This window comes from Heliconius melpomene, chromosome 10, assembly GCF_056956725.1.
Source record: "Heliconius melpomene rosina isolate 202511_hmr_F chromosome 10, ASM5695672v1, whole genome shotgun sequence".
Classification (NCBI taxonomy): domain Eukaryota; kingdom Metazoa; phylum Arthropoda; class Insecta; order Lepidoptera; family Nymphalidae; genus Heliconius; species Heliconius melpomene.
Window position 1 is genome coordinate 2493333 of NC_140398.1, and position 22416 is coordinate 2515748.

The 22416-nt window shown below is 32.8% G+C and overlaps 1 protein-coding gene across 5 annotated transcripts; it reads left to right on the forward strand.

Annotated features, from left to right (window-relative positions):
- Window positions 1–70: 70 nt before the first annotated feature.
- Window positions 71–16206, forward strand: LOC146535153 (uncharacterized). 5 transcript variants are annotated; one of them, XM_085191029.1, is made up of 16 exons: window positions 71–737; window positions 866–1013; window positions 1387–1516; window positions 2872–3047; window positions 3596–3761; window positions 4032–4169; window positions 5139–5258; window positions 6359–6481; window positions 7136–7218; window positions 10868–10987; window positions 11123–11201; window positions 12109–12195; window positions 12523–12552; window positions 13724–13806; window positions 14242–14323; window positions 14624–16206. In XM_085191029.1, the coding sequence occupies exons 1-16, from the start codon at window positions 451–453 to the stop codon at window positions 15145–15147; spliced, it is 2376 nt and encodes a 791-aa protein (XP_085047155.1). In that variant the 5' UTR covers window positions 71–450; the 3' UTR covers window positions 15148–16206. The 5 variants fall into 5 exon arrangements, with proteins under 5 accessions (XP_085047155.1, XP_085047156.1, XP_085047157.1 ...); XM_085191030.1 differs by having other exon boundaries at window positions 14627–16206; XM_085191031.1 differs by lacking the exon at window positions 12523–12552.
- The last annotated feature ends 6210 nt before the right edge of the window (window positions 16207–22416 follow it).

A 22416-nucleotide genomic window follows, 5' to 3' on the forward strand; every position in this document is an offset into this window, starting at 1 on the left:
ATACTTATCTATGCATTTTAGAGATATTTTAAAAAATATATATAATCTGTTAGATTTTGACAGAGCGTTGTACAATATAGAAAATGGCGGTTGTTGCAATAAGAAAATATATTATTTGCAATTAGTACTATATCTTTGTACACTTTAAATAATTATTACTATGAATAGTTTAAATCTGGTTGTTTAATAATGGATATAAACTAAAAAAAAAATTGTTATTACTATACAATACCATTATAATAGTTCTAGCTAAGCACTAGTAATAACGCGGTTTTTTGATTACTTTGTTTTTATGTAAATACATTGCTGTGATAGCATAAGTGTTTGTGTAAAAATAAAACAGTGTTAAATGTGTTAATATTTAATACTAAACATTGATTTGAATGTAGCTTTTAATACATCTTGTGTAAAAAAATAGTGATGTGTTGATAATCATTAGCCACCAAAACAATGGGTGAAAATGAAGAATTTAATACATTAGCATTTGAAAAGAGGCTAACTCAACTGAAAGATACCCAGGAGAGTATACAATCTATGTCATCATGGTGTTTGAAACAGAGACTTCATCATAAAAAGATAGTTTCAAGTTGGCTCAATGTTTTGAAAAGGGTAAAAGTTGAACAGCGGCTGGTATTGTTTTATTTAGCAAATGATGTGATACAATACAGCAAAAGAAAGAATTACGAGTTTGTAGAAAGCTGGGGTCTTAATTTACAAAAAGCCACTCCATTAGTAAGGTATGCATTGAGGTTATGTTGTTATATTGAAAACTATTATTTCTTTTAAAATATTATAATCTCTTTATAAATAATAATATTTACGAGTACAATTACTAAATGCTTTTTATTTTTTATTATAATTTTAGAGATGAGAAAGTAAGACCAAAAATCTTGCGCATTTTTAAGATATGGGAAGAAAGATCTGTGTATGATGATGAATTCTTATCAGATCTCACTGGCTTACTCAGTGCAGGAGCCATAAAGAAGACTGATGATGATCCTTTGGACTTCCAAGTAAATATAAAGATTTTTACAATTTAACTTAAAGTAGATTGAATTATTTTAAGATACAGCTTCACTGTATCCTGCACATGGAAGGGTAAGCAGAGGGAACCTAGTGTTAACATACCTCGTTCCCCACTTCCCTCTGAGTTCTGGAGTCATTGCATGTTAAGTGGCAGAACTTAACGCCACACTTTGCCTCAACACCAGCGCGAACAAATGTAAATATAAATTTAAATAAATATTTCATTTCCTCATGGCCAGCTGCGGCCTAGGGGCACAAAGTGTGACTGTTAATTAACTGGTAGTGGGTTTGATCAACGAGGAATTGAAATATTTTAAGATACAAGGCTATATAAAAACTGTACTATTCTTTTTTTTTCAGCCACAGCAGCTAGTAAATAAAATAAAACAATGTTCAGTTTTAGAAGCAGATACTCAAATAAAATTAAAAAGTATACATGATAGTCATTTAGAGTTATCTGATGCAGAGGCATTATGTGCAAATTTAAAAGGTAAATTTTATATAATAATATAGTACAAGAAATATTGACACTACACTAAAATGTAATGTTACTTAATTGGTACCTAATTACAACTTTAATATCATTAATTTATAACAATATAAGATTCTTTATTGCACTAAATAACACACATAATAAAACATACATTAAGAAAAGACATACACAATGGTGGACTTATCTCTAGAAGAGATCTCTTCCAGTCAACCCGTGGAAGTGGATAAGTGCAAAGTAGCGGGAAAGACAAGATAGTGCAGGGAAATTGAGAAAGACAAAAACAAAAAAAATCATGAAATAAAACTAATAGTAATAATAAATATAAGAAAATAAATAATTAGGCATGACATACACATAAATAAACATAAATATAGTTATACAAAATAAATAATATATTATAGCATCTAAATATAAATACATATACAGGGTGGAAGAGGCAGCGCTTCTTTTATTGAAACTGCATATAGGGTAATATATTTCAAACCCACATCTAAGAAATTAATCAAGGTACCTCAACAGTTTGGACGTAGGATTTTTTTTTCATTTCACGATTTTTATCCATACCTGTATTTCGTGTGACGCACACATACGTATGCGACGTTTCCGATTTGACAGGTAAGTGTGTGCGTGCCTATGTTATACTTTACAAATGGCGTTTTATTTTAAAACGATAATTTTATTATTTATTTTGTTTGAAAAAATAACTTTTTCATTTTTGGGAATTATTTTTTTTCCGAATTATATTAGGCTTTTATAGAGTAGTTAAAACTGTGGTTTCATTTTAAGTGGTGCTGACAATTCCACCCTGTATACTATATAATAAATACATATTCTTTATAACTTAAATATATACGAATATATACCTATATAAAAAGGAACAAAAAGAAAATTAAGCTTCACTAAATAAGATAAGGAAAGATTTTATAAGTAACCATTATATTAAAAAAAAGATTAATTGTCTAACGATGCAAGAAGATCTAGTTTTAATTGGGATTTGAAGGACTTTATGGAAGGGCTTTTCTGGATAGTTTTAGTAACAACCTGCAGCATATTCTAGCGCAGTAGGACAACCTGTAAAATGTGTGAGTGCAATGATTCAATGCCCAATTGGTTGATGAATTATTTTCATTTCCCTGCTCCAATTAGAGGAAGTGCAGCATTACGTTCCAGCACATATTGCATCATGGCTCTTATCTAGGTGAAAAGTTCAAAAGCTCAGTGGAACTATTTTATTTCAATTCTTTTCATTTTCCCACTCTTCGTAGATCAAATGGTGCATTGACATTATCAATCTCTGCATACCATGATACTGCAGGATACAGCATAAAGCTACTAATTTTATTTTTCAACAGATAGAAGTCATAAAGATGATGTAGAAAAAGAATTGGGTGAAGGTATAGTGTGTGTTGAGAAATATACACAAGCATTACAAAGGGAAATAGTTGCAAGAGAAGCTTTGTTAGCGCTGCTAAGTTCCGCAAATCAATATTACTCCACTCAAAGAGGGGAAGTTAAAGTTGTGGCTTATGTGAGTATGTCTTGTTATTGATATTTTGTAAGGAACAATAATACTTTTTGTGTCTCTTGTTTCTTATAATAATAATTAACTTCTATAGTATTTCAATGGTAAGAGATATCTTTTGCTTTATACATACATACTGCTTATTTATTGTTCATTATTTTATTTAAAGCTTGACTATCTCTCAGACAGACCTATTATTGTATAAAATTGTCTTTCTTTCCTAACATCTATCTCACCTGTGACACTTAACTCTTTATAACAATTATTATATATATAGGTAAATCTATATATTAATTAATATGTAAAACAAAAAATTTATACCTTGCAGAATGCTAATATTTTTGTAAAATTATGTGTTAAAGATACACTAAATTAATAATATATGTATAACACATTCTACCATACATATAAAAAAACATAAAAATTTATTGTATGTGTCAAGCGGTCTTTTAGTTTCTCTAAATGAGTAAAATGTGATATCTGACACTAGGAAATTATTTTGTTATTGCGAAATTAGGCCTTTAAAAAAAGTTCATTGTTAAACTTGCCTCCAGGCATACAAAAACTTTGGGGCTCGAGTGCGTGCTTTAAAAAGGAAGCTAGACGAACTAATACCCACTCTGCCAACTGCTGCACCGTCACCTCCACAGCGTGATGAGGATGTACCATCCCCTGGGCCTGATGAGGATCTGGAGCTACCTGTGCCTGATGTGGAGGAAGGTGAGGATTTAACATTACAGAGAGCTTGGTGGTTGTACCGTCGAAGCCATTAAATCTTTCAGCTTTCAGCCTTCTTGATTTGATTCTCAATTTTGACTATATTTAATGAGGCTACTATAATAAATATTAGCTTGTATTCATATAATATAATAATTTTACCAATAATAGTTACTTTGTACATTGCATTAGCTTTATCTGTATCTATAAACAATATTTAGTAAAAAACTGTTTTTTATATTTTTTTAAACATTAATTTATTATTTATTACAGTGCAATACAATATAGATAGAACATTCAATACGTCACTCTCCGCCGACGGATCCCTATATAACTTTGGACTCTCGTCTTTTCTTACTTCCGACAATCCCATGGCTTTATTCAATGAAAGTGCTGAATTGGATATTAGCTGTAAGTATTCACTTTTTTTAAACTCTTGTTTTATTCTTGTAATAATAGTTGGAATTTTGTCATTTCGTATGAAATGTATCTGAGAAATAAAGTGTTTGGTTTAATATGATCTCTAAATATATATGTTAAATACAGCTGATTAATGCACTTAATGATTTTTAAAAAACTGACTCTTAAGATAATGTCATGAATATTGATGTAAAAACTGTCTTAAAATTAAAAAAAATAGTAATAATAAAGTAAATAGAATATAAATATATTTAATTGTTGTCTAAAATTTGTATATGTAACTCATGTATATGTCACAAATATTGAAATTGAATATAAAATTCTTTTATGTGTAATGTTTATATTTCAATTAATGTTGAATAATTTGAGGCCTTCATGGCACAGCGGCACAAGGGTGTGACTATCAAGGGTGTGGGAAGTGAAATATTTATTTACGTTTATATTTCCTATATATCAATTACATTTCAGATATAAAAAAAATTATAAGTATTATTTATACACAAATTTTTCTATGGTACCCACTTTTAAGTAAAGAGAATATATTCAATATTATAATAAATTGCGTGGATTATAAAACGTAAAATCTCTTAGTGCTTTTCTACATTTCCGAAGATGTGTGAGTGCTCTACGCCGCATTGCCTGTCAGTCGTTCAGTAATGAAAGTATATAGATATATAATATTTGATTCACGCAAATAAACTGATATGTATAGCATGTAGTCTTAAAAATAAATAATATTTCATATACATATATTAAAATAGATAAAATAAGCTTACATTATTTTAAATTATATAGTCTATGTTCATGGATAATTGAATATGGATTATCGCGTTTTTTTATGGTACTTTGATGATGAATTTTATTTGTGTTATATAGAATAATAACAACTTCATAATATAAATATTTTAAGATACATAACATTAAATGTATCATACCAACTATAAAAAAATAATTTTACAGCAAATAAAATACAAGTAATTAATTCGCGGCCGAATGAAAAGCAAGAGTTTGATTTAGGTGACATTTTGGATAATTTTGATCCGCTCGATAATATATCCACATCCTCAGAGAACAATTCAGGTAACACACAATTGAATGCATGCGCATATGCATGAATGGATGTTATATGTCGCATTTCTTATGCATAAATTGGAATCATATGCATAATTGGATTATTATAAACTTTTAGTATACATATTTTTGATTCCTATCTTAAAGACAGGAATTAAATATAGTAAAACTATTATATAATATAAATATAGTAAAACTATATTTAAGAGTTTTTTTCCTTTCCACAAAGTGGTGTTCACTTTGTAAATTTTGATCATAGTCTATATTATATTTATTTAACTAACTAACCCGCGCCTGTTGGAAACCTTATATGTTTTCTAAGAAACATAGGTTCGAGTCCTGCTACATAATATTTCTATAATATATTTCTATTCTCAGTATGGAATGAAAATGACTATGAAAATGAAATCCAAATTTTGTGACATATCACAATCATTCATACACTTATTTATTTTATTTATTAGAAAATCACAGATTTGCGTAGCATGTTGTTATTACTATCACTTTGTTTTTTTTCCTTCCTTTCATTAAAGAAATTTTAATTGTCTTGTGTATCAGTTTTGTTTTCAAAAGTGGATACCATAAGTCGATACGTAGATGTACGTAATGTCTGATCGATAAGTAGTATTTAGTATTTGTTTTTATTATTATATAGTTATTGATTTTGTTTTTGTTGTTAGTTATAGTGTGTATTGTATTGATTGCATATTTATAAGAAAATAATTTTAAGCGGCGATTATGGTACACCAATTCTAGTATACTACTAAGTGTCCATTAGTAGGGCACAAGATACTGTAGAAATAGAATAGCGCATGTACGTAGATATGTAGGATCCTAACATTAACTACGTTAATTGGAACACTCTAACTGTAGCGACATCTACAGAGACCTATCTACAATAAAATTAAAGTAAAAAAACCTTTTTTAAGAACAAGCTTTTATTTTGTGTCAATAAAATGAACTAAAAAGTTATAAATAAATTAACTCTAATAAGAAATATAACGCTTAATAAATAATAAAAGCGTAATTATACCATCAAACTTTATTACTTACCCTTTGAAAAATAATATTACAATATTGGTAAATAATATATTTCTTTAATATTTCAGCGGCGAGTGCAAACATGTCACAAACGCAAGAAGCTCTGCCGGGCCTCGATCTGCTAACTCCGGAAAGTACTGGCAACCCACCGCCGCCTACTTCGTTTTACGGAACTATGGAGACAATAACAAGTAAATATTAAATTGAAATAAAAAAAACAGCTTCTGTATCTGTATCCCGTACACAGCAGGGTAGGCAGAGGAAACCTACTGATTAAACAATCCGTTCCCCACTTTCCGCCGAGTTCTGGAGTCATTGCGTGCTAAGTGGCGGAACTCAAAAATGAAGCATGTAACTTCTTATTTTGAATAAATCGCACCTTGCCTCGACACCAGAGCGGAGAAATATAAATATAAATTTAAATAAATATTTCATTTCCTCGCGCGGGGATTGAACCTACAAGTCAGAGTCGCCCACTGAGGCGTCTGAACCAATTTCAAAAGAAGATAGGTCAATGGTAATATGATTTATAAAAATTGACAAATTTAACTTTATAAGCACAAATTTGTACAAAATGAACTGTTTAAAAAACTGATTGATGAATATATACATATTTGTAATGTTTTTTATTCTATGATATATCTATAAATTTTCATTTATCAGTTTTCATAATTATATATATGCAACTACAATGTGATTATTACCCTTAGTGGAAAGTGCCCTATAGGTTTTGAGAACGCGGCGAAAGCCCAACGATTCTTACAAAACGATGCATAATCGCTTGTATCTTTTGATTGCGTTGATTTAGAAACCTATAGTTGATAATATTTTTTTTTGTTTTTTAGTCCCAGATGACCCAGAACAACCTTATATGCCAGAAGCGTTAACTAATACGCAGTGGAACAACCCAGCTTGGAGTGTACCGCCGGTAAATTATGTTATATTGATATTTTTTTACTGTCTTTATTATAATTTTCACTCACACGATATATTGTGATATAATTTTATCTAATTTATATTATTCTTTTTTATTTTAACAATTTGTACTTCACGCTGTATTCCGCGGGCAATAAGTCCCGTAACATCGGACAGGGTTACCGGCTTATATACACTGGGTCTCCTTCGGGTAGAAACGGTGTAGCGGTAGTGCTTTCTGAAGAGCTTCAGAATGGGCTCCTTGAAGTTGACCGTCGCTCCGACCGCTTGATGCGAGTGAGGGTACTGATTGAGGGCGTTATCACAAACTTAATCAGTGCCTATGCTCCCCAGGCGGGATGTAGCGCGGCCGAAAAGGAGACATTCTGGGAGCAGTATGAAGGGGTGCTACTTGCTGTGCCGTCTACCGAAGTGGTCTTAGTTGGGGGGGACTTGAACGGGCACGTCGGTAAGGCTGCTGAGCCGTATGAACGTGTTCACGGGGGTTTTGGGCACGGTCTTCGCAATGCAGAGGGAGAAAACATTCTCAGAACCTGTATTGCGTCTGATCTGGCCGTCGTGAATACGTTCTTCCAAAAGAATTCTCAGCACCTTATCACGTATAAGAGCGGGTCCCACTCAACTCAAATAGACTACTTATTGACCAGACGGTGTCATATGGGCAGGGTAACTAACTGTAAGGTCATTCCAGGCGAAAGCCTAACGGCCCAACATCGTCTTCTTGTCATGGACATTAACGTCACTCCGAAGAAGAAAGTAGCCGAGAAACGTAGGCCTCGGATCAAGTGGTGGTTGCTGAATGGACCGATGCAGACCGACTTCCTGGCAGAGGTGAAAAGTCACGATATTTCGACGAACACCGAGACTGCTCAGGATGCTTGGGATCGGGCTCAGTCGGCAATCATTGCGGCGGGCAGGCGAGTTCTTGGCCTTTCTAGGGGAGGACGTGTCATCGACAAGGAGACATGGTGGTGGAATGACGAGGTGCAGGAGGTGACTCGTGAAAAGAAGGCTGCCTTTAAGAAGTGGCAGGAATCCAACTCTCCTGAAGACAGACTGGAGTACACAGTAGCTAAACGTGCCAGTAAAAGAGCTGTAGCCAGAGCCCGCAGTGAGAGTTTGTCACCATTGTATGATAAACTTGAAACTGTGGAGGGGCAGAAGCTCATTTACAAACTGGCACGTTCCCGGGATAAAGTGACGCAAGATATCGCAAAATGTCTTTGCGTCAAAGATTCCCAGGGCACGCTGCTCTGTAGTCATGCCTCTGTGAAGGAGAGGTGGAGAAGCTACTTCCAGGAGTTGCTGAATACTCAGCACCCATGCAGTCTTCATCACGACCCACCGCCTAACCTCGGACTTATTGCCCCAATAACCCTTGACGAAACACGTAATTGCCTTCGACGCATGAAGAACGGAAAAGCGGTGGGACCTGACGACATTTCGATCGAAGCGTGGAAATCGTTGGGCTCTCTTGGTGTGCTCATGCTTACTGACCTTTTTAACCATATCTTGAACACTGGTAAGATGCCGCATCAGTGGCGGCTTAGCTTCATTACCCCTATTTACAAAGGAAGGGGCAGTGTTCAAGATTGTGGTAGTTATAGGGGCATTAAGCTTATGAGTCATACCATGAAGCTCTTCGAGCGCATGATCGATCTCAGGCTCCGCCGAGAGTGTACTATCTCTGAGTCTCAATATGGATTTCAGCCAGGATCGGGCACCATGGACGCCATTTTCGCCCTCAGAACTTTGATGGAGGCATACAGGGAAAAAAGGAGAGCTCTGCATGTGGCCTTTTTAGATCTGCAGAAGGCCTTTGACTGTGTGCCTCGTCAGTGTATCTGGTGGGCATTGCGATCCAAAGGGATCCCTGAGGCCTATATTGAGATTATCAGAGACATGTACCACGATTCCGCTTCTATGGTTAGGACTGCTGTTGGCGACACTAGACCCTTCCCGATTACAGTGGGGGTTCACCAGGGCTCGGCTCTTAGTCCGTTCTTATTCAATGTAGTGCTCGATACTGTCTCGGCTCACATCCAGGACCAGCCTCCATGGCTGATGATGTATGCCGACGACATAGCACTCATTGCCGAGAACCCACTGACGCTGGAGCGTAAAGTGAACCTCTGGAAGGGTACGCTTGAGAACGGCGGTCTTAAACTAAATGTGTCGAAGACAGAGTACATGGCCTGCGGGAGCCGGGACTCGAGCACCATCCTTATAGGTCCTGAGCCAGCCGTTAAGTCGGAGAAGTTCAGGTACCTTGGATCCGTTATGCACGAGTCTGGAGGCATCGATCACGATGTCCAAGGGCGGATAAGCGCTGCCTGGGCCAAATGGCGGGAGGTCACTGGTGTGGTCTGCGACCGCAGAATACCGCCCAAGCTCAAGGGGCTGATATACAAGAGCATCATCCGACCGGTTCTTTTATACGGCAGCGAATGTTGGCCGGCACTATCTCGGCACACTCAGGAGCTTCACGTCACGGAAATGAAGATGCTGAGGTGGATGTGCGGCGTAACGCGGTCTGACCGCATACGCAACACGTTCATTCGAGATAGTCTTGGGGTCCGTGACGTAGCGGATAAGCTCCAAGAGCGTCGTCTGAGATGGTTTGGCCACGTTACGCGCCGGCCTAAGAACTATGTCGGATGCAAGTGCCTTGCTATATCAGTTCCTGGAGTGAGACCTCCTGGACGCCCAAGGAAGCGCTGGCTGGATGTCGTGATGCAGGACATGAGAGCCAATGGTCTTACCACCGAGGACGCAAAAGACCGTGCAAAGTGGAGTAGGTTGAGTAGGAGGGCAGACCCTGGCAATAGCCGGGATTAATGCCAGGAGGAAGAAGGAGCTGTATTCCGCGTATAGCAGAGTAGGCAGGGGGAATCTTGTGTTAAGATAGCCTGTTCTTGAGTGGCAGAATTCAATGCTGCGCATTGTCTTGTTACCAGAGTGAGGAAATTAAAATATTAAATAATTAATTCCCTATAAGAGTATATCGTTATAGGCTTGGTCAGTTTTTACCAAAACCAGAAATTACACCCTTTTTTAATAAGCAGTATAAACATGCGATACATCCAATTTGAAAGAAGGCAGCAGAATGGTGATGAATATATTCCAAAAAATTCCCAGCATGATTTGTGCGTGTGTATTTGAATTTAAACAAACTAGGAAGCTATAAATAAAATGATTTATTTATTTTATAGCAAATGATGTGCATATATGTTTCTAGTTTAATAGAATAGTTTTATCAGGCCTCCTCTTATAACTATTGTTTTTTATGTCATGTTCCTTATCATTTTTTGTATTATATGTCTTCAAACTACGTACAGATCGGTCACTATGTTATAGGTTTTCAATTTAAGTCCTAGTTTAGTAGTGTCCTACGATCCAGAAACAATCAGATGATAGATGGTGGTAGTTCTGACACGTTAAGATCTTTTAGAAAACTATAGTGATTCAGCTCTTCATTAAATCCCGGTTAAAACATGCCTAAAAGTCTACAACGTTTGTTCGTTTACTATTTAGTACACTAAGATCGATCACGATAGTTTAGATGCCGATGGCTGGTGCAAACTTTATGAAGTGGCCACAACTCGTCGATCTTACCGTGAATAATTATTAAATAATTTCAGCCAACAACAACTCCATTGATACCGCCGGTACAAATACCTCGCAACATATACACGGAGCCACCCGCTTCGCCGCCGCCAGTGCGCGCGCCCCCCGCGGCGCCCCTCATGGAGAGACCCAAGGTACGCACAAATATACAGTTACACAAGAATTTATATAAACGTTTTGTAAAAGTTGCGTATAATAAATATAACATGAAGACTAAGCGGGCGAAGCCACGTTTGGGTCACTTGTAAATTATAATTTAATTTGTACAGGATATACCACCGTCAGATGTCGACCATCGTGGGTTACTACCGCCCCCGCCGCCGCCGCCAATTCTACCGTTATTACGTCGTAAGTATTTCATTATAGGACTTGTTTTGCTTTTTTTTTTAATTTTTCATCATTATTGTTTTTTTTTTCATATGCATTCGAAGCCGCCTCACTCTATTCCAAAACTTTATTTATTTATTTGTTTGTTATTTTTTAATATCTGATAATTGAAAGAGTGCATGTCTACCAGTCACTCACGACTTCAAAACACTATAACTCCTAAACAACACTATTATAATAATATTGAGCGATTGTGTTGATTGTTTTACTTATATGGATCCTCACCATATAAATGTAACAAGAAAATTGAAACCTCCAGTTTTTGAAATGCCCCATTTATAAATATGAAGTAACTTTTATTATTTATGATTTCTTCTGTGTATTTTTTGTTTTATATTTGTTTGTATAAGTCGTTAGTTTTTCTTTTCATGTTATGTAACGATCTATAATTATTACTATAGACTTTTTTCAAATTTAAAATATTCTTTTTTGAAATAGATTATTGTGAGCATTTTTCGTCGTCTTTATAGACACTTTCACCCTCAATGCCGGCGGCACGTCCACAATACCCTCAAATTGTAGATGTCCTTAGGAGAAGATTCTACTTGCCATCAGGTGGTCCTTCGACCCGTTTGTCCCTTTTTGTAACAGAAAAAAACAACATTTTGAGACATTACCAAATCAATTTTTAATCTACAATAATTCTTATATTTATCTTTTATTAATAGTTTGGTAATTTATTTAAATTGGTTGAATGACTTGGTTATCTATACTGTTTAAACTTAATAAATTATAATTGAAATAAATGTATTCTTTTGGAAATTTATTTGATTTTACTCGCAAAAAATGTTTAGTAGTTTTATATTATAGGTACGCGCACGAAGTAAATAAATTAATAAATAATTAAATAAATTTTATCTCTCTCTAGACATAGAAGATGTAGATCACAGATTGTTACCGAATTTGAGCCAACTTCCCCCGGCAATCCCACCAATAAGGCATGCTATGCACCAAGGTAAAGTAACTATATGAAGATTATTATTATTATTATTGATTATTAGCTGAATGCTGTGTTCCGCATACAACAGCGTAGGCAGAGGGAATTTAGTGTTAAGACACTCCGTTTCCCTCTTTTTGCCTAATTTTCCAGGCTGAATTCAACGCCGTGCTTCGCCTTGTTACCTGAGTTAAGGAAAATATTTTATTCCCCCGAGTGGGAATCGAACCCACAACCGTCGCGCCATAGTCGCACGCTTGTGCCGCAACGAAAATATGTAATCTATTACAGTAGTAACATATCAATTAATAAATAATGATGATGGACTTTTTCTATTCATGTAAGGTTCAAAAGAGCCAGATGTTGTTAGCGAAGGTAAGTTGTATTGCTTGCAAAAAATATATATTAGTACTTTATCTCAATATGCTTGGCTTTTTTCTTTTTTTTTGTAGGTTTTGGTAATGAATGTTATAATAGATTAAAATAGACATCGAATAAAGAGGAAAAATAAAATAATCGACTAACTATAACGATCAAAAATTATAAATTTATTGTTTTGTGTACAATAGTATTTCAAATGTGTCATTATAATATGTTATTACTTATATATATTTACCTGTATATATATTGTTTACAGTATTTTTTGCTTATAATTTGTATATTTTTAAAATGTGAATGTAATTCTCGATCATTGTTGAGCACTAAAGCATGGTATGGCGTATTTACTGAGTTATTATAATTTGAATATAGAATGCTTATTTATATTTTTTTATTTTAACAAATAACAAATTTATAAAAGTAAAAAAATATATATTAAAATATTTACTATTTCATCGCTCTGCTATCGAGACGAAGCGTGGCGTTGAGCCCGTCACCCAATAGGGAATGTTTCCAGAATCGGCAGAAAGTGGGGAAATACTAAGTTTCCTCTGCCTAGCCTGCTGTGTGCGGGATACAGCGTCAAGCTGCTTTATTTTTTTTAATTTTTATTAACTATTTATGCATATAAAACATCGAATAATATTGCGCCACTCAACACGCAATGCCTCAAAAATTCGACCGAAAGTGGGGAAAGGAGTTGTTTTAACACTTGGTTCCTTCGGCCTTCGCTGCTAAGTGCGGGATACAGCGTGAAGCTGAAAAAAAATAAAGTGAAATAACAATTGTAAAGGCACTCGATTTCCTACTTTCAACCTATCTATTTATTAGAAATGGTTTTGTATTAAATATGTCTAATACGAAAACATTTGTAAAGGCGTTGTGAAGGAGTCTTTGCTCTTTTGTATTATGTAACTATTGGTCTTTTAAGTATAAATTGGGTTAATAATGTCAGTAACTTTAATAGTTACACATAGGTACACATACGTACGTGTGCATTTCTCTAATTCGATTACAATAAAAAAGTAATATATTTTTTTAATTGTTATTAGTCAATATATTTTTATAAAAAATATTATTTTATCATATAATCAATGCTTGTATACAACTTTTAAATAATTAATACATTTACAATTTAATATTTCAATTTCATTTTTTTATTTTTCAGATGTAGATCATAGGAATTTGATATCGTTAACTCACCAAATACCGCCGCAGCCTGTGCCCAGGCCACACAACCCGATAGATCAGGTGTGTTAAAATAATATTTATAGTACGGTTGCCAAGTTGTGGCCTTCCTGAAGTAAGGCTCTCAGATCTTTGCGCTTTATACATTTGGGAGGAACATATATAATCAAAAGTAGGAAATACCCAAAGCTGTTTATATATTTATAGGCCAGATACACTTTTTTCCTATTTTATTATGACTTGCAGGTTTTCCCCCGTTTCGGGACTTTTCCCTCGTAAATCCCGATCACGCGTAAATTTATGGTATAAAAGTAACCTTTGTGGCTTGGTCCACAACCTCATATATATTTCCGTTCCCTAAAATTCGGTTCACGTGTTCCGGAGATTAGTTCGGACAAACAGAAATACAGACAGACAAATATTTTTAAAATCGTTTCTTTGTTTTTAGTATCGTGTAAATATATTGATATGTATAGATAATAATAATTTTCATTGCAGGATTACAGAGTGCCACCATTGGTGCCGCCGCCTGATATAGTTGAAAGTGTTGATATGGATCTTTCCGAAGATGAGGAACAACGTATGTTTATGTTTAATATATTTTAATAATTACTTTAAATAAAATAAAATATATAAGAAATGAGTAAATTTTTCTATTTGTACATTTTTCGGCGTTATAACCATAGTAGTCGAATTGAGAGTTGATTGAAATATGCTAATATTCACTTTAGTAAAAGTAAAATACAAGTGGTATTTCTATAATAAACAAAAAAGTATTTCCTAGTTAGGAATTTAGTTAGGAATATTTCTCAGTTGAGAAGAAATTATTCTTTAAATTATTTTTTCTATTATGATTTTTAACAATTATATTTAATTTCAGAAGGTATGTATCCAACTCAACAGAATTCGAACGAGCATCGACGTAACAGTTTCAACAACAACAAAGTGTTAGTCGGTGGCGATGTGAAGCCTAATCCTGAAAAAGACGTAAATCATATAAAAGTGAATAATATACGTGAAAAAGATGGTCCTCACACTGCTCCCATTATACCTCCATTGTCTAACCCCTTTGATAACATGCCGTCAGGTCTAAAGTTCAACATGCCTTTCCAAAAGCAAGCGAATTTCCCAAAAAAAACTAATTTTGAAGAAGACACTACAAACGATGCAAATTTCGAAGAAGGTACAAGAAGTCGTAGTATGGATAACATAAGAAAATCACCAGAATACGAAGATTTTACTCAAGATAATGACTGGCACGGTCCCAGGTTCGTGAACCAACGTTTTCCAAGAAATTGGGGGCCACGAGGAAATTTTCGACCCTTTCCTCCCCATATTAGACCGAGACTTGGACCCAGACCTCCCAATAGATGGATGGGGCCAAGAGCGCAAAGATTTTGGTAAAGCGATAAGTTGCTAGCTTTGTTTTAATATATAGTTGTATAAATAAATATGGGTAAAGAAAAGATTTTGTTTAACTATCTTGGAAATTTTAATGTTATGTAAAACTCGACACTTCCCTCCCCAATTTAAATCTAATAAATGTAGGTAAAAAATAAAATTTAGTTAAACAATCTTTGACATTTTTTAATGTTATGTAAGATATATCAACATTTTTTTCGGTAAAGAAACAATTTGTTATATTTTGGAAATTACACTAGTAAAATGTAAACATTACATTGCTTATCTTTATTATTTTAGTTCCTTTTTAAATATATTTTACATACGATTAGATTACGAGGCTAACTGTTGACTAGCGTCGGTTTTTTATGTAATACACATTTTATATTAATAAAATTTATTTGTGTTCCTGTTTCATTTTTATTTTAACAAACATTCATTATCCATTCAATTTAATTAAAATCTATGTAATAAATTTTACTAAAAAATAATTTTTATTTTTGATAATGAGTTACATTAAAAATGGGATGGATGAATGAAATAAATCTAATATTGCGAACATTAAAAAAGGTCAGAAACGTTTGTTTTCCAATATATATTTTAAATTTGCAAGATATAACCAAAATGTATCCAAACCCATCATTATATATAGAAAGTATTTTAAGTTTTACGTTTTTGACTATTTTTAGTTGAAAATATTATATACAAAGCAACTTATCAATTAAATAATATTATAGTTTATATTTATATATAACGAAAATATTTCGATTGTAATAAAAAATAGTATTTCTCACTTGTTTTAGACATGTTTGTTCTAGAAAGCACTTTATTGAAAATAAATATAAGTATGCCGATTTTGTTTTTATTATACAAACAAGCGAATATTAATGTTTACCATTTTTTTACCTTTTAGTAGTTTTAGTTGTTTTAACAGTTTTTCTAAATTTAGGGATTTAGATACATATTTGGAACCATGACATTGTATATACAAGGGTTTATATTAATCAATAAAATATATAAGACCATCTGGCTTCTTAAGAAAAAGGAATCCAGGAAATAAAATGAGTTATATTTTATTTATAAAATTATATTCCGAATTTCTTGCCATATTATAAAAATATTAATTAATTTTATTATTATGTAGTATGATCTCGAAATTAAATATAATAAAATTTTTAGGGGAAGGCAGAGGTGACTTCGTTTTTAGGCACTCCATTCCTCAATTTTCGAGACTTCGTTGAGTCGCGGTGCTCAAGGCCGAGCTTTGTATCTTTTCCAGGACTAGGAAATGAATGTAGTTTATTCCCCCGAATGGGAATCAAACCATTAAGAGTCGCGTTAATAGTCAGATGTTATCCACTACGTCATGACGGCATTTAATAAAATTCAAGTCGTTAAAATAGTCAAATATTTAATATTTGGCTATTTTAACTTTGGCTTTATTTAAATAATATATAAAAAAATAGTAAAATACTTGTAAATGGTATTGTTTTATTTTTGAGAGTAATTACATCGTATTTATTATTCGTATAAAAAATCTTACATGGTTTTTACTCTATTTTATGATTTAGAGTAAAATCAAAAGGCAATCGTGATGCATGGGGCGCAAGCGTGCGATTGTAGACGTGTCGGTTGTAGGTTCGATTCCTACACGGGAAATGAAATATTTAATATTCTCATTTCTTTGCTCTGGTAACGGGGCAAGGCGCGGCGTTGTGTTCCGCCACTCAACACGCAATGCCTCGAGAGAACAAGGGAAAACGGAAGTGTCTCAACGAGAACGGAGTCTCTTTTCACTAGTGTCTCTGGATCCCTCTGCCTACCCCGCTATGTAGAAAAAAAAAAATAAACAGACATTTACAATAACTTTACAGATGTTGTCAATTAAATAATACATATTTGCATTTATTTTTATCTTTGTTAAATCTTGTTTCTTTAAAATAATGACTTTGACTTTAACAAGTACCTTTAAATGCTTATATACTTTTTAAATTAGAAATTTAGTGCGATTTTGATTAACATATTGATGTATTTGTCAAAATTAATCTATTTATATAATAGTAAAAAATTTATTAAATATTTATCAATTCGTATTTTCTGCTTAAGAAATTATGAAATAGTTTACATTGTAATAATAATTTATATTTGGACAGCGAAATTATATAGATCTCTATTATCTGAGTTAATAATAGGGTTATTTGAAAAAATATTCTAATTTTTCTTTAAAAATAAACATTTTTTAATGTTACATAGTTCCATTTTATCAATGACAAAGTTTTTAAATAACAGTTAATGTTTTTTATGTTGATTGAAACAAAAAACTAGTAGGCAAGATTTTCTATATTTTTTATTTTTATTTTATTTAAGAAAATAAGTTATTAGACTTTATTTATATATAAAAATGTGCATTTCCCTACGGTATAGACGGTCGCGTCTATGAATGACGAGTATAAGAGCAAAAGGGCTTCAGTCTACAAATACTTTTTTTTAAACAGAACAATGAATTTAAATTTATTATGATTGATGTTATTTGAGTAACGTATGCCAACGAAAATACTATCAGTAAGTAGATTCTGGCAGTAATAACTAAAAAGTTATAGTTGTTTCTAACCAAACGCGTTAGAAACTTGCAGTTTAGGTATGTTCCGGTATTTTGTGATTGAAGCGCCTTTAGTTTTATACCCTTTAAATGTCTGTAATATATTACTAGGTTTCTCATTTTTAAACCATGTAATGCTAGTGATGCGTGAAATTAAAAGTATATAAGATGTATGATATGATATATCGAATCTTACAGGGTATTAGAACGGCACCCAGTACACTTTTAAATATATGTCAATACATTGTAAGTAATTGTACATTTATATTGTTATTAGAATTAAAATTGAAGCTGCCAGTGCCAAAAAAGGATAGCTTGATGAAAATTATTGGTAGTGACAAGAAAAAATAGTTTTAAGACGTTCTATTAGAGAATTTAAGTTTAAAATATTTTTCATATATGATATACCTAGTTATTATGAGGAGACTGTATGAAAATTATGTAGTTACTAAGAAATCTTCAATTAAAATGTACAGTCAGGCTCAAAAACGAGCCAATATCTTTTATAAACCATATTTTGGTTGTGAATTTAGGATAAAATATTGTTATACAAAATATTTTTTTTCTATATATTTGTATTTAGTATATTAAATAAATAATTGATATACTATCGTATTAAAAATTAAACAGCCTTTTACTGATTATGAAATTTATATATATTTTTTATTATACATACATATATCTAAATGAAACAAAATAATATATATGTATGTTGTAAGGTACTTCGAAATCATATAAATATGGGACCATGTGGCGTAGTGGACAGTCTTACTATTTATACTAACCCTGCATTGCTGGCGGGAATATGCTTTTTGTGGTGTATGTATGTTCAATACGGTCGACGAATGATGACCGACCAGTAGATAGCTGTAGATGCCTGCGCAGATTTGATTTTCGATATTTTCTTACTTTTGATTATTTTCTTCTCGAGTGTACAATGCGCAAAAGTTTAGGAACCTAATTTCATCATTGTTATGTTATTGTATTAAAAAATTGACTGATTATATTTTTTGTTTATTCTTTTTTATTACTTTAATGCAATAAAATCTAGTCTTAAGATCTTTATTTTACCTATAATGTAAAAAGAGCTGTAAATCAATGTACAAATTATTTATTAGAATAGTTTAATATTATGTTTATATTAAATTGTAATATGTTTGAGTTATGTATTTTTTTTATATATAGGTAATTAATTTATCTATACCTATCTCTTAATCAGAACGTAACCAAACTTTCATGAAACACCCTTGAAATCGGTAAACGGAATAGTTATTCGTCCATTTGTCGCACACTTACTTAATACAAATTTGAGATATGTGATTTTCTTAAAAAAAATGAAAATTTTCAAATAAAATAAGAATCGTCAAAATCCGTTCACTCAGTCAAAAGTTCTGATGTAACAAACTTAAAAAAAATACAGTAGGTTAAAACATAATTTAATAGCTAAAGTGGAACTGATATTTGTTTGATAAGAAAAATATTTTGTGTTGGTTATTAAACAATTTGAAAGTTTGCAATACCAAAGCAAAGTTTTACATTATATCGTTTTTTTTTATTATTTCTTACTTCGTATCTTTTTATTTCTTACTTTTCATTCCAGAAAATTTCAAATATTAAAAACAACGAGTGTTAACTGGGATTAATAATAGAATTATCTATTAAACAAATATTTTTTTAGAAAATGTCTGAAAATTTTTATGTATGAAACCGTTGTAGCATAGGATCAGACTGCAAAAGCGACAGTTTTCGGTTCAATCCCCACTTAAGGGAATGAATTATTTTCATTTCATCGCTCTATTAAGAAAAAAAAAGCGAAACGCAATACTTGAAAATTGTTTGAAAAGTGAGGAACGAAGTGTCCTAACACTAGATACACCGTACTCTGCTATTCGCGAAATATAGCGCAAAGCTAAAAGAAAATGTCAACTAAAATGTATAATTGAATATACTTTAATACACTCAATATATTATATCAAATAGCAAAGTTCGAGTAGTTGGCGAAGTGCATGCATTGTCCTAATAACTTGTTTAATATATACGCGGGCAGTACCATCGAGGAATGTATGTGCCAACTTTGATGCAACTTTGCATATTCTACAAGATATTTAGGGATTACTTTATAGTATCGGATATAGTTTGACAATCTGAGAGTATCACAGAATTTCTTGTTTATTAACGAGTTCATTCTGTACAATATTCTCGTTGAAACATATTATACTTTAGCTTACATGATCTACATATTTTAGCTTACATGATCGAAATAAATATTTCACAACGCAGCGAATCAGCGTCTTACTATGAATGCAATAGTTGTGGTTTAATTCCCATTTTATTGTATAATCGGTAATTTTATTTACAATGATATTTAGGCTAGACAGTTGACAGCGAATTTAGTTTAATAAGTTCCTCCATTGCTAATACCTATGTAAAATAATGTATATCGATGCTTAAATACACCTTTAATTACAGTACATTTATCCAAATAGCCCACGCAAATAAAGAAAAAGAAAGAAATGAAGAAAAATAAAGAAAAAGTTTTAATTCAACCGGACATTTATACGTAATTTGTACTCTGGTAGCAATTAGTGGCACTCAAACACGTACACAGGATGAATAAAAAAAGCTTTAAGACGAGAAAAACGAGACGAGTGTGTGTTTAGGTCTAAAAGAAGGTAAATTAGATATTTTTATACCTAAGTAAAAAATTGTTTGGTGAGCGCTAGGCTTGCTTTAGTAGGCCATCGTGGTGCAAGTGTGACTGTAAACGCGACAGATTATGGGTTCGATTCCCACTCGAGGAAATGAAATATTTAATGTTTTTATTTCTTCCGTCTGGCGTCGAGGCAAAGCGCGGCGTTGAGTTCCGTCACTCAACATGCAATGCCTCCAGAATGAGGTTTTTTTTTAGATCGTGGCGTAATTACAAAAATGTTCCTGTATAACATGACAATATTTTATTTTACATGACAAAAAAATCAGTTAATAAAATTTTACCATACAGCTAGCTATTAAAATTATATTAATTCTTTTCACTATTGTTTTTAGAACTGTACCTACTTCTATTAGAACGTATAACAATAACACAATTATGTATATTCATACAATTATTTTTTTAACATTCCAGCAAAATCTAGGACAAGAGCCTAAAATGGAATACTATGGAAAATTGAAATAAAAATCTCTTTCATTATTTTGATTTAATAAAATATTTTCATAAAGAACATAGTCGACCTCAATCCGCTCTCACAAAGGCAATTGTGCGCAATATCGGGAATAATGGCGGAAAGGACAGTGCGGAGTCGGCGCGGCGTGTTGATATCGTGTAAGTAGACACTTTTTATTGAAGTTGAAACTAGTAATACTAGGTTTGGCACGCGGATTCACTAGTCTTGATATAGGTTACCTATAATTCTCTTAACTTACTTATTATCTCCATCTATACTAATATAATAAAGTAATAGAATTTGTTTAAACGCTAACATCTCTGGAACTACTAAAAGCTAAATTCCTCAGGAGTGCTATAGCCTATAACTGTATAACATCTTGTTATTTTGTTATTCTTAGTTAACCTTAAATAACGTAATAACAATAATAATTAACACCATCGAATTGTTTTAAGCGCGTGCATTGCAAAAATTTATGCATATATCATCAGTAAGTATATTGTACAAAAACGTTCAATATTATTATTTCTTAAAAAAAGTCCGTGACTCCGTATATATCTCTTATAAATAAGTCTCTTATAAAGCAAAATTTTATGTGACAAAAAATTATTGAACATTCCAAGATGATATTTCATTGTTTTTTATTTTATAAAGATACTGAAATTCAATATTACTGATTTGAAACTGTGACGAGTGAAAATTATTCTATCGTCAACAAACCAATGTGCTAAGACGGCCTTATGAACAACTTTTATTATTAAAGATCTACACAATTTAAAAAAAAACCAACAAAGTAAACATTGTCCTTTTAACCTTTGTACGCAAATGGACAAAGAAATACGGAGGATGTATGAAAACGAAAGGCACAGAAATAGAATACTAGTATATATGGGAACTCGACTCGCCGCCCACTGAGAGGATTCAAATCAAATTTCTTTTATGCCGGACGGAAGCGTCCTCAGTTGACGAGTATATTGAAATGTTGGACTTCTACAATAGGAGTTGGGCCAGAAAGACATGTAAAGAAAATAATATGACAGTAAATGTCATGGAGAGATAGACAGATCAGACATAGAGCTGGGCTGGTTACTGCATATAGCAGCATAGACTGAGACAATAACTTACTGTCAAAGTATTTCTTCTTTCGCTTCTTCCACTACTCTATCTGTCCCGAGAACGAAGAATAATTAAATTCCTGAAGTGCTGATGACGGCCACAAACATTGCGCTTACAATCAGGCATTTCAATGATTAATTATTCATTTATTGTCAGTATGATTTATTTAGTTTTATCAAACTAAAGTTTATTGTGTAATTGAAATGGTAAATACCCGGGTAGGTATGCGGGTAGGTATCAGTGTTACCATTGTTTTGATGTACAGTCGTCGTGGTGCAGCGACACAGCGTCTAACTGTAAAGGGTTGTAGGTTCAATTCCCACTCGTAAGAATTGATTATTTTCATTTCTTCGTTTAGCTTTGGTAACAATACAAAGCGCAGATCTGAGTTTC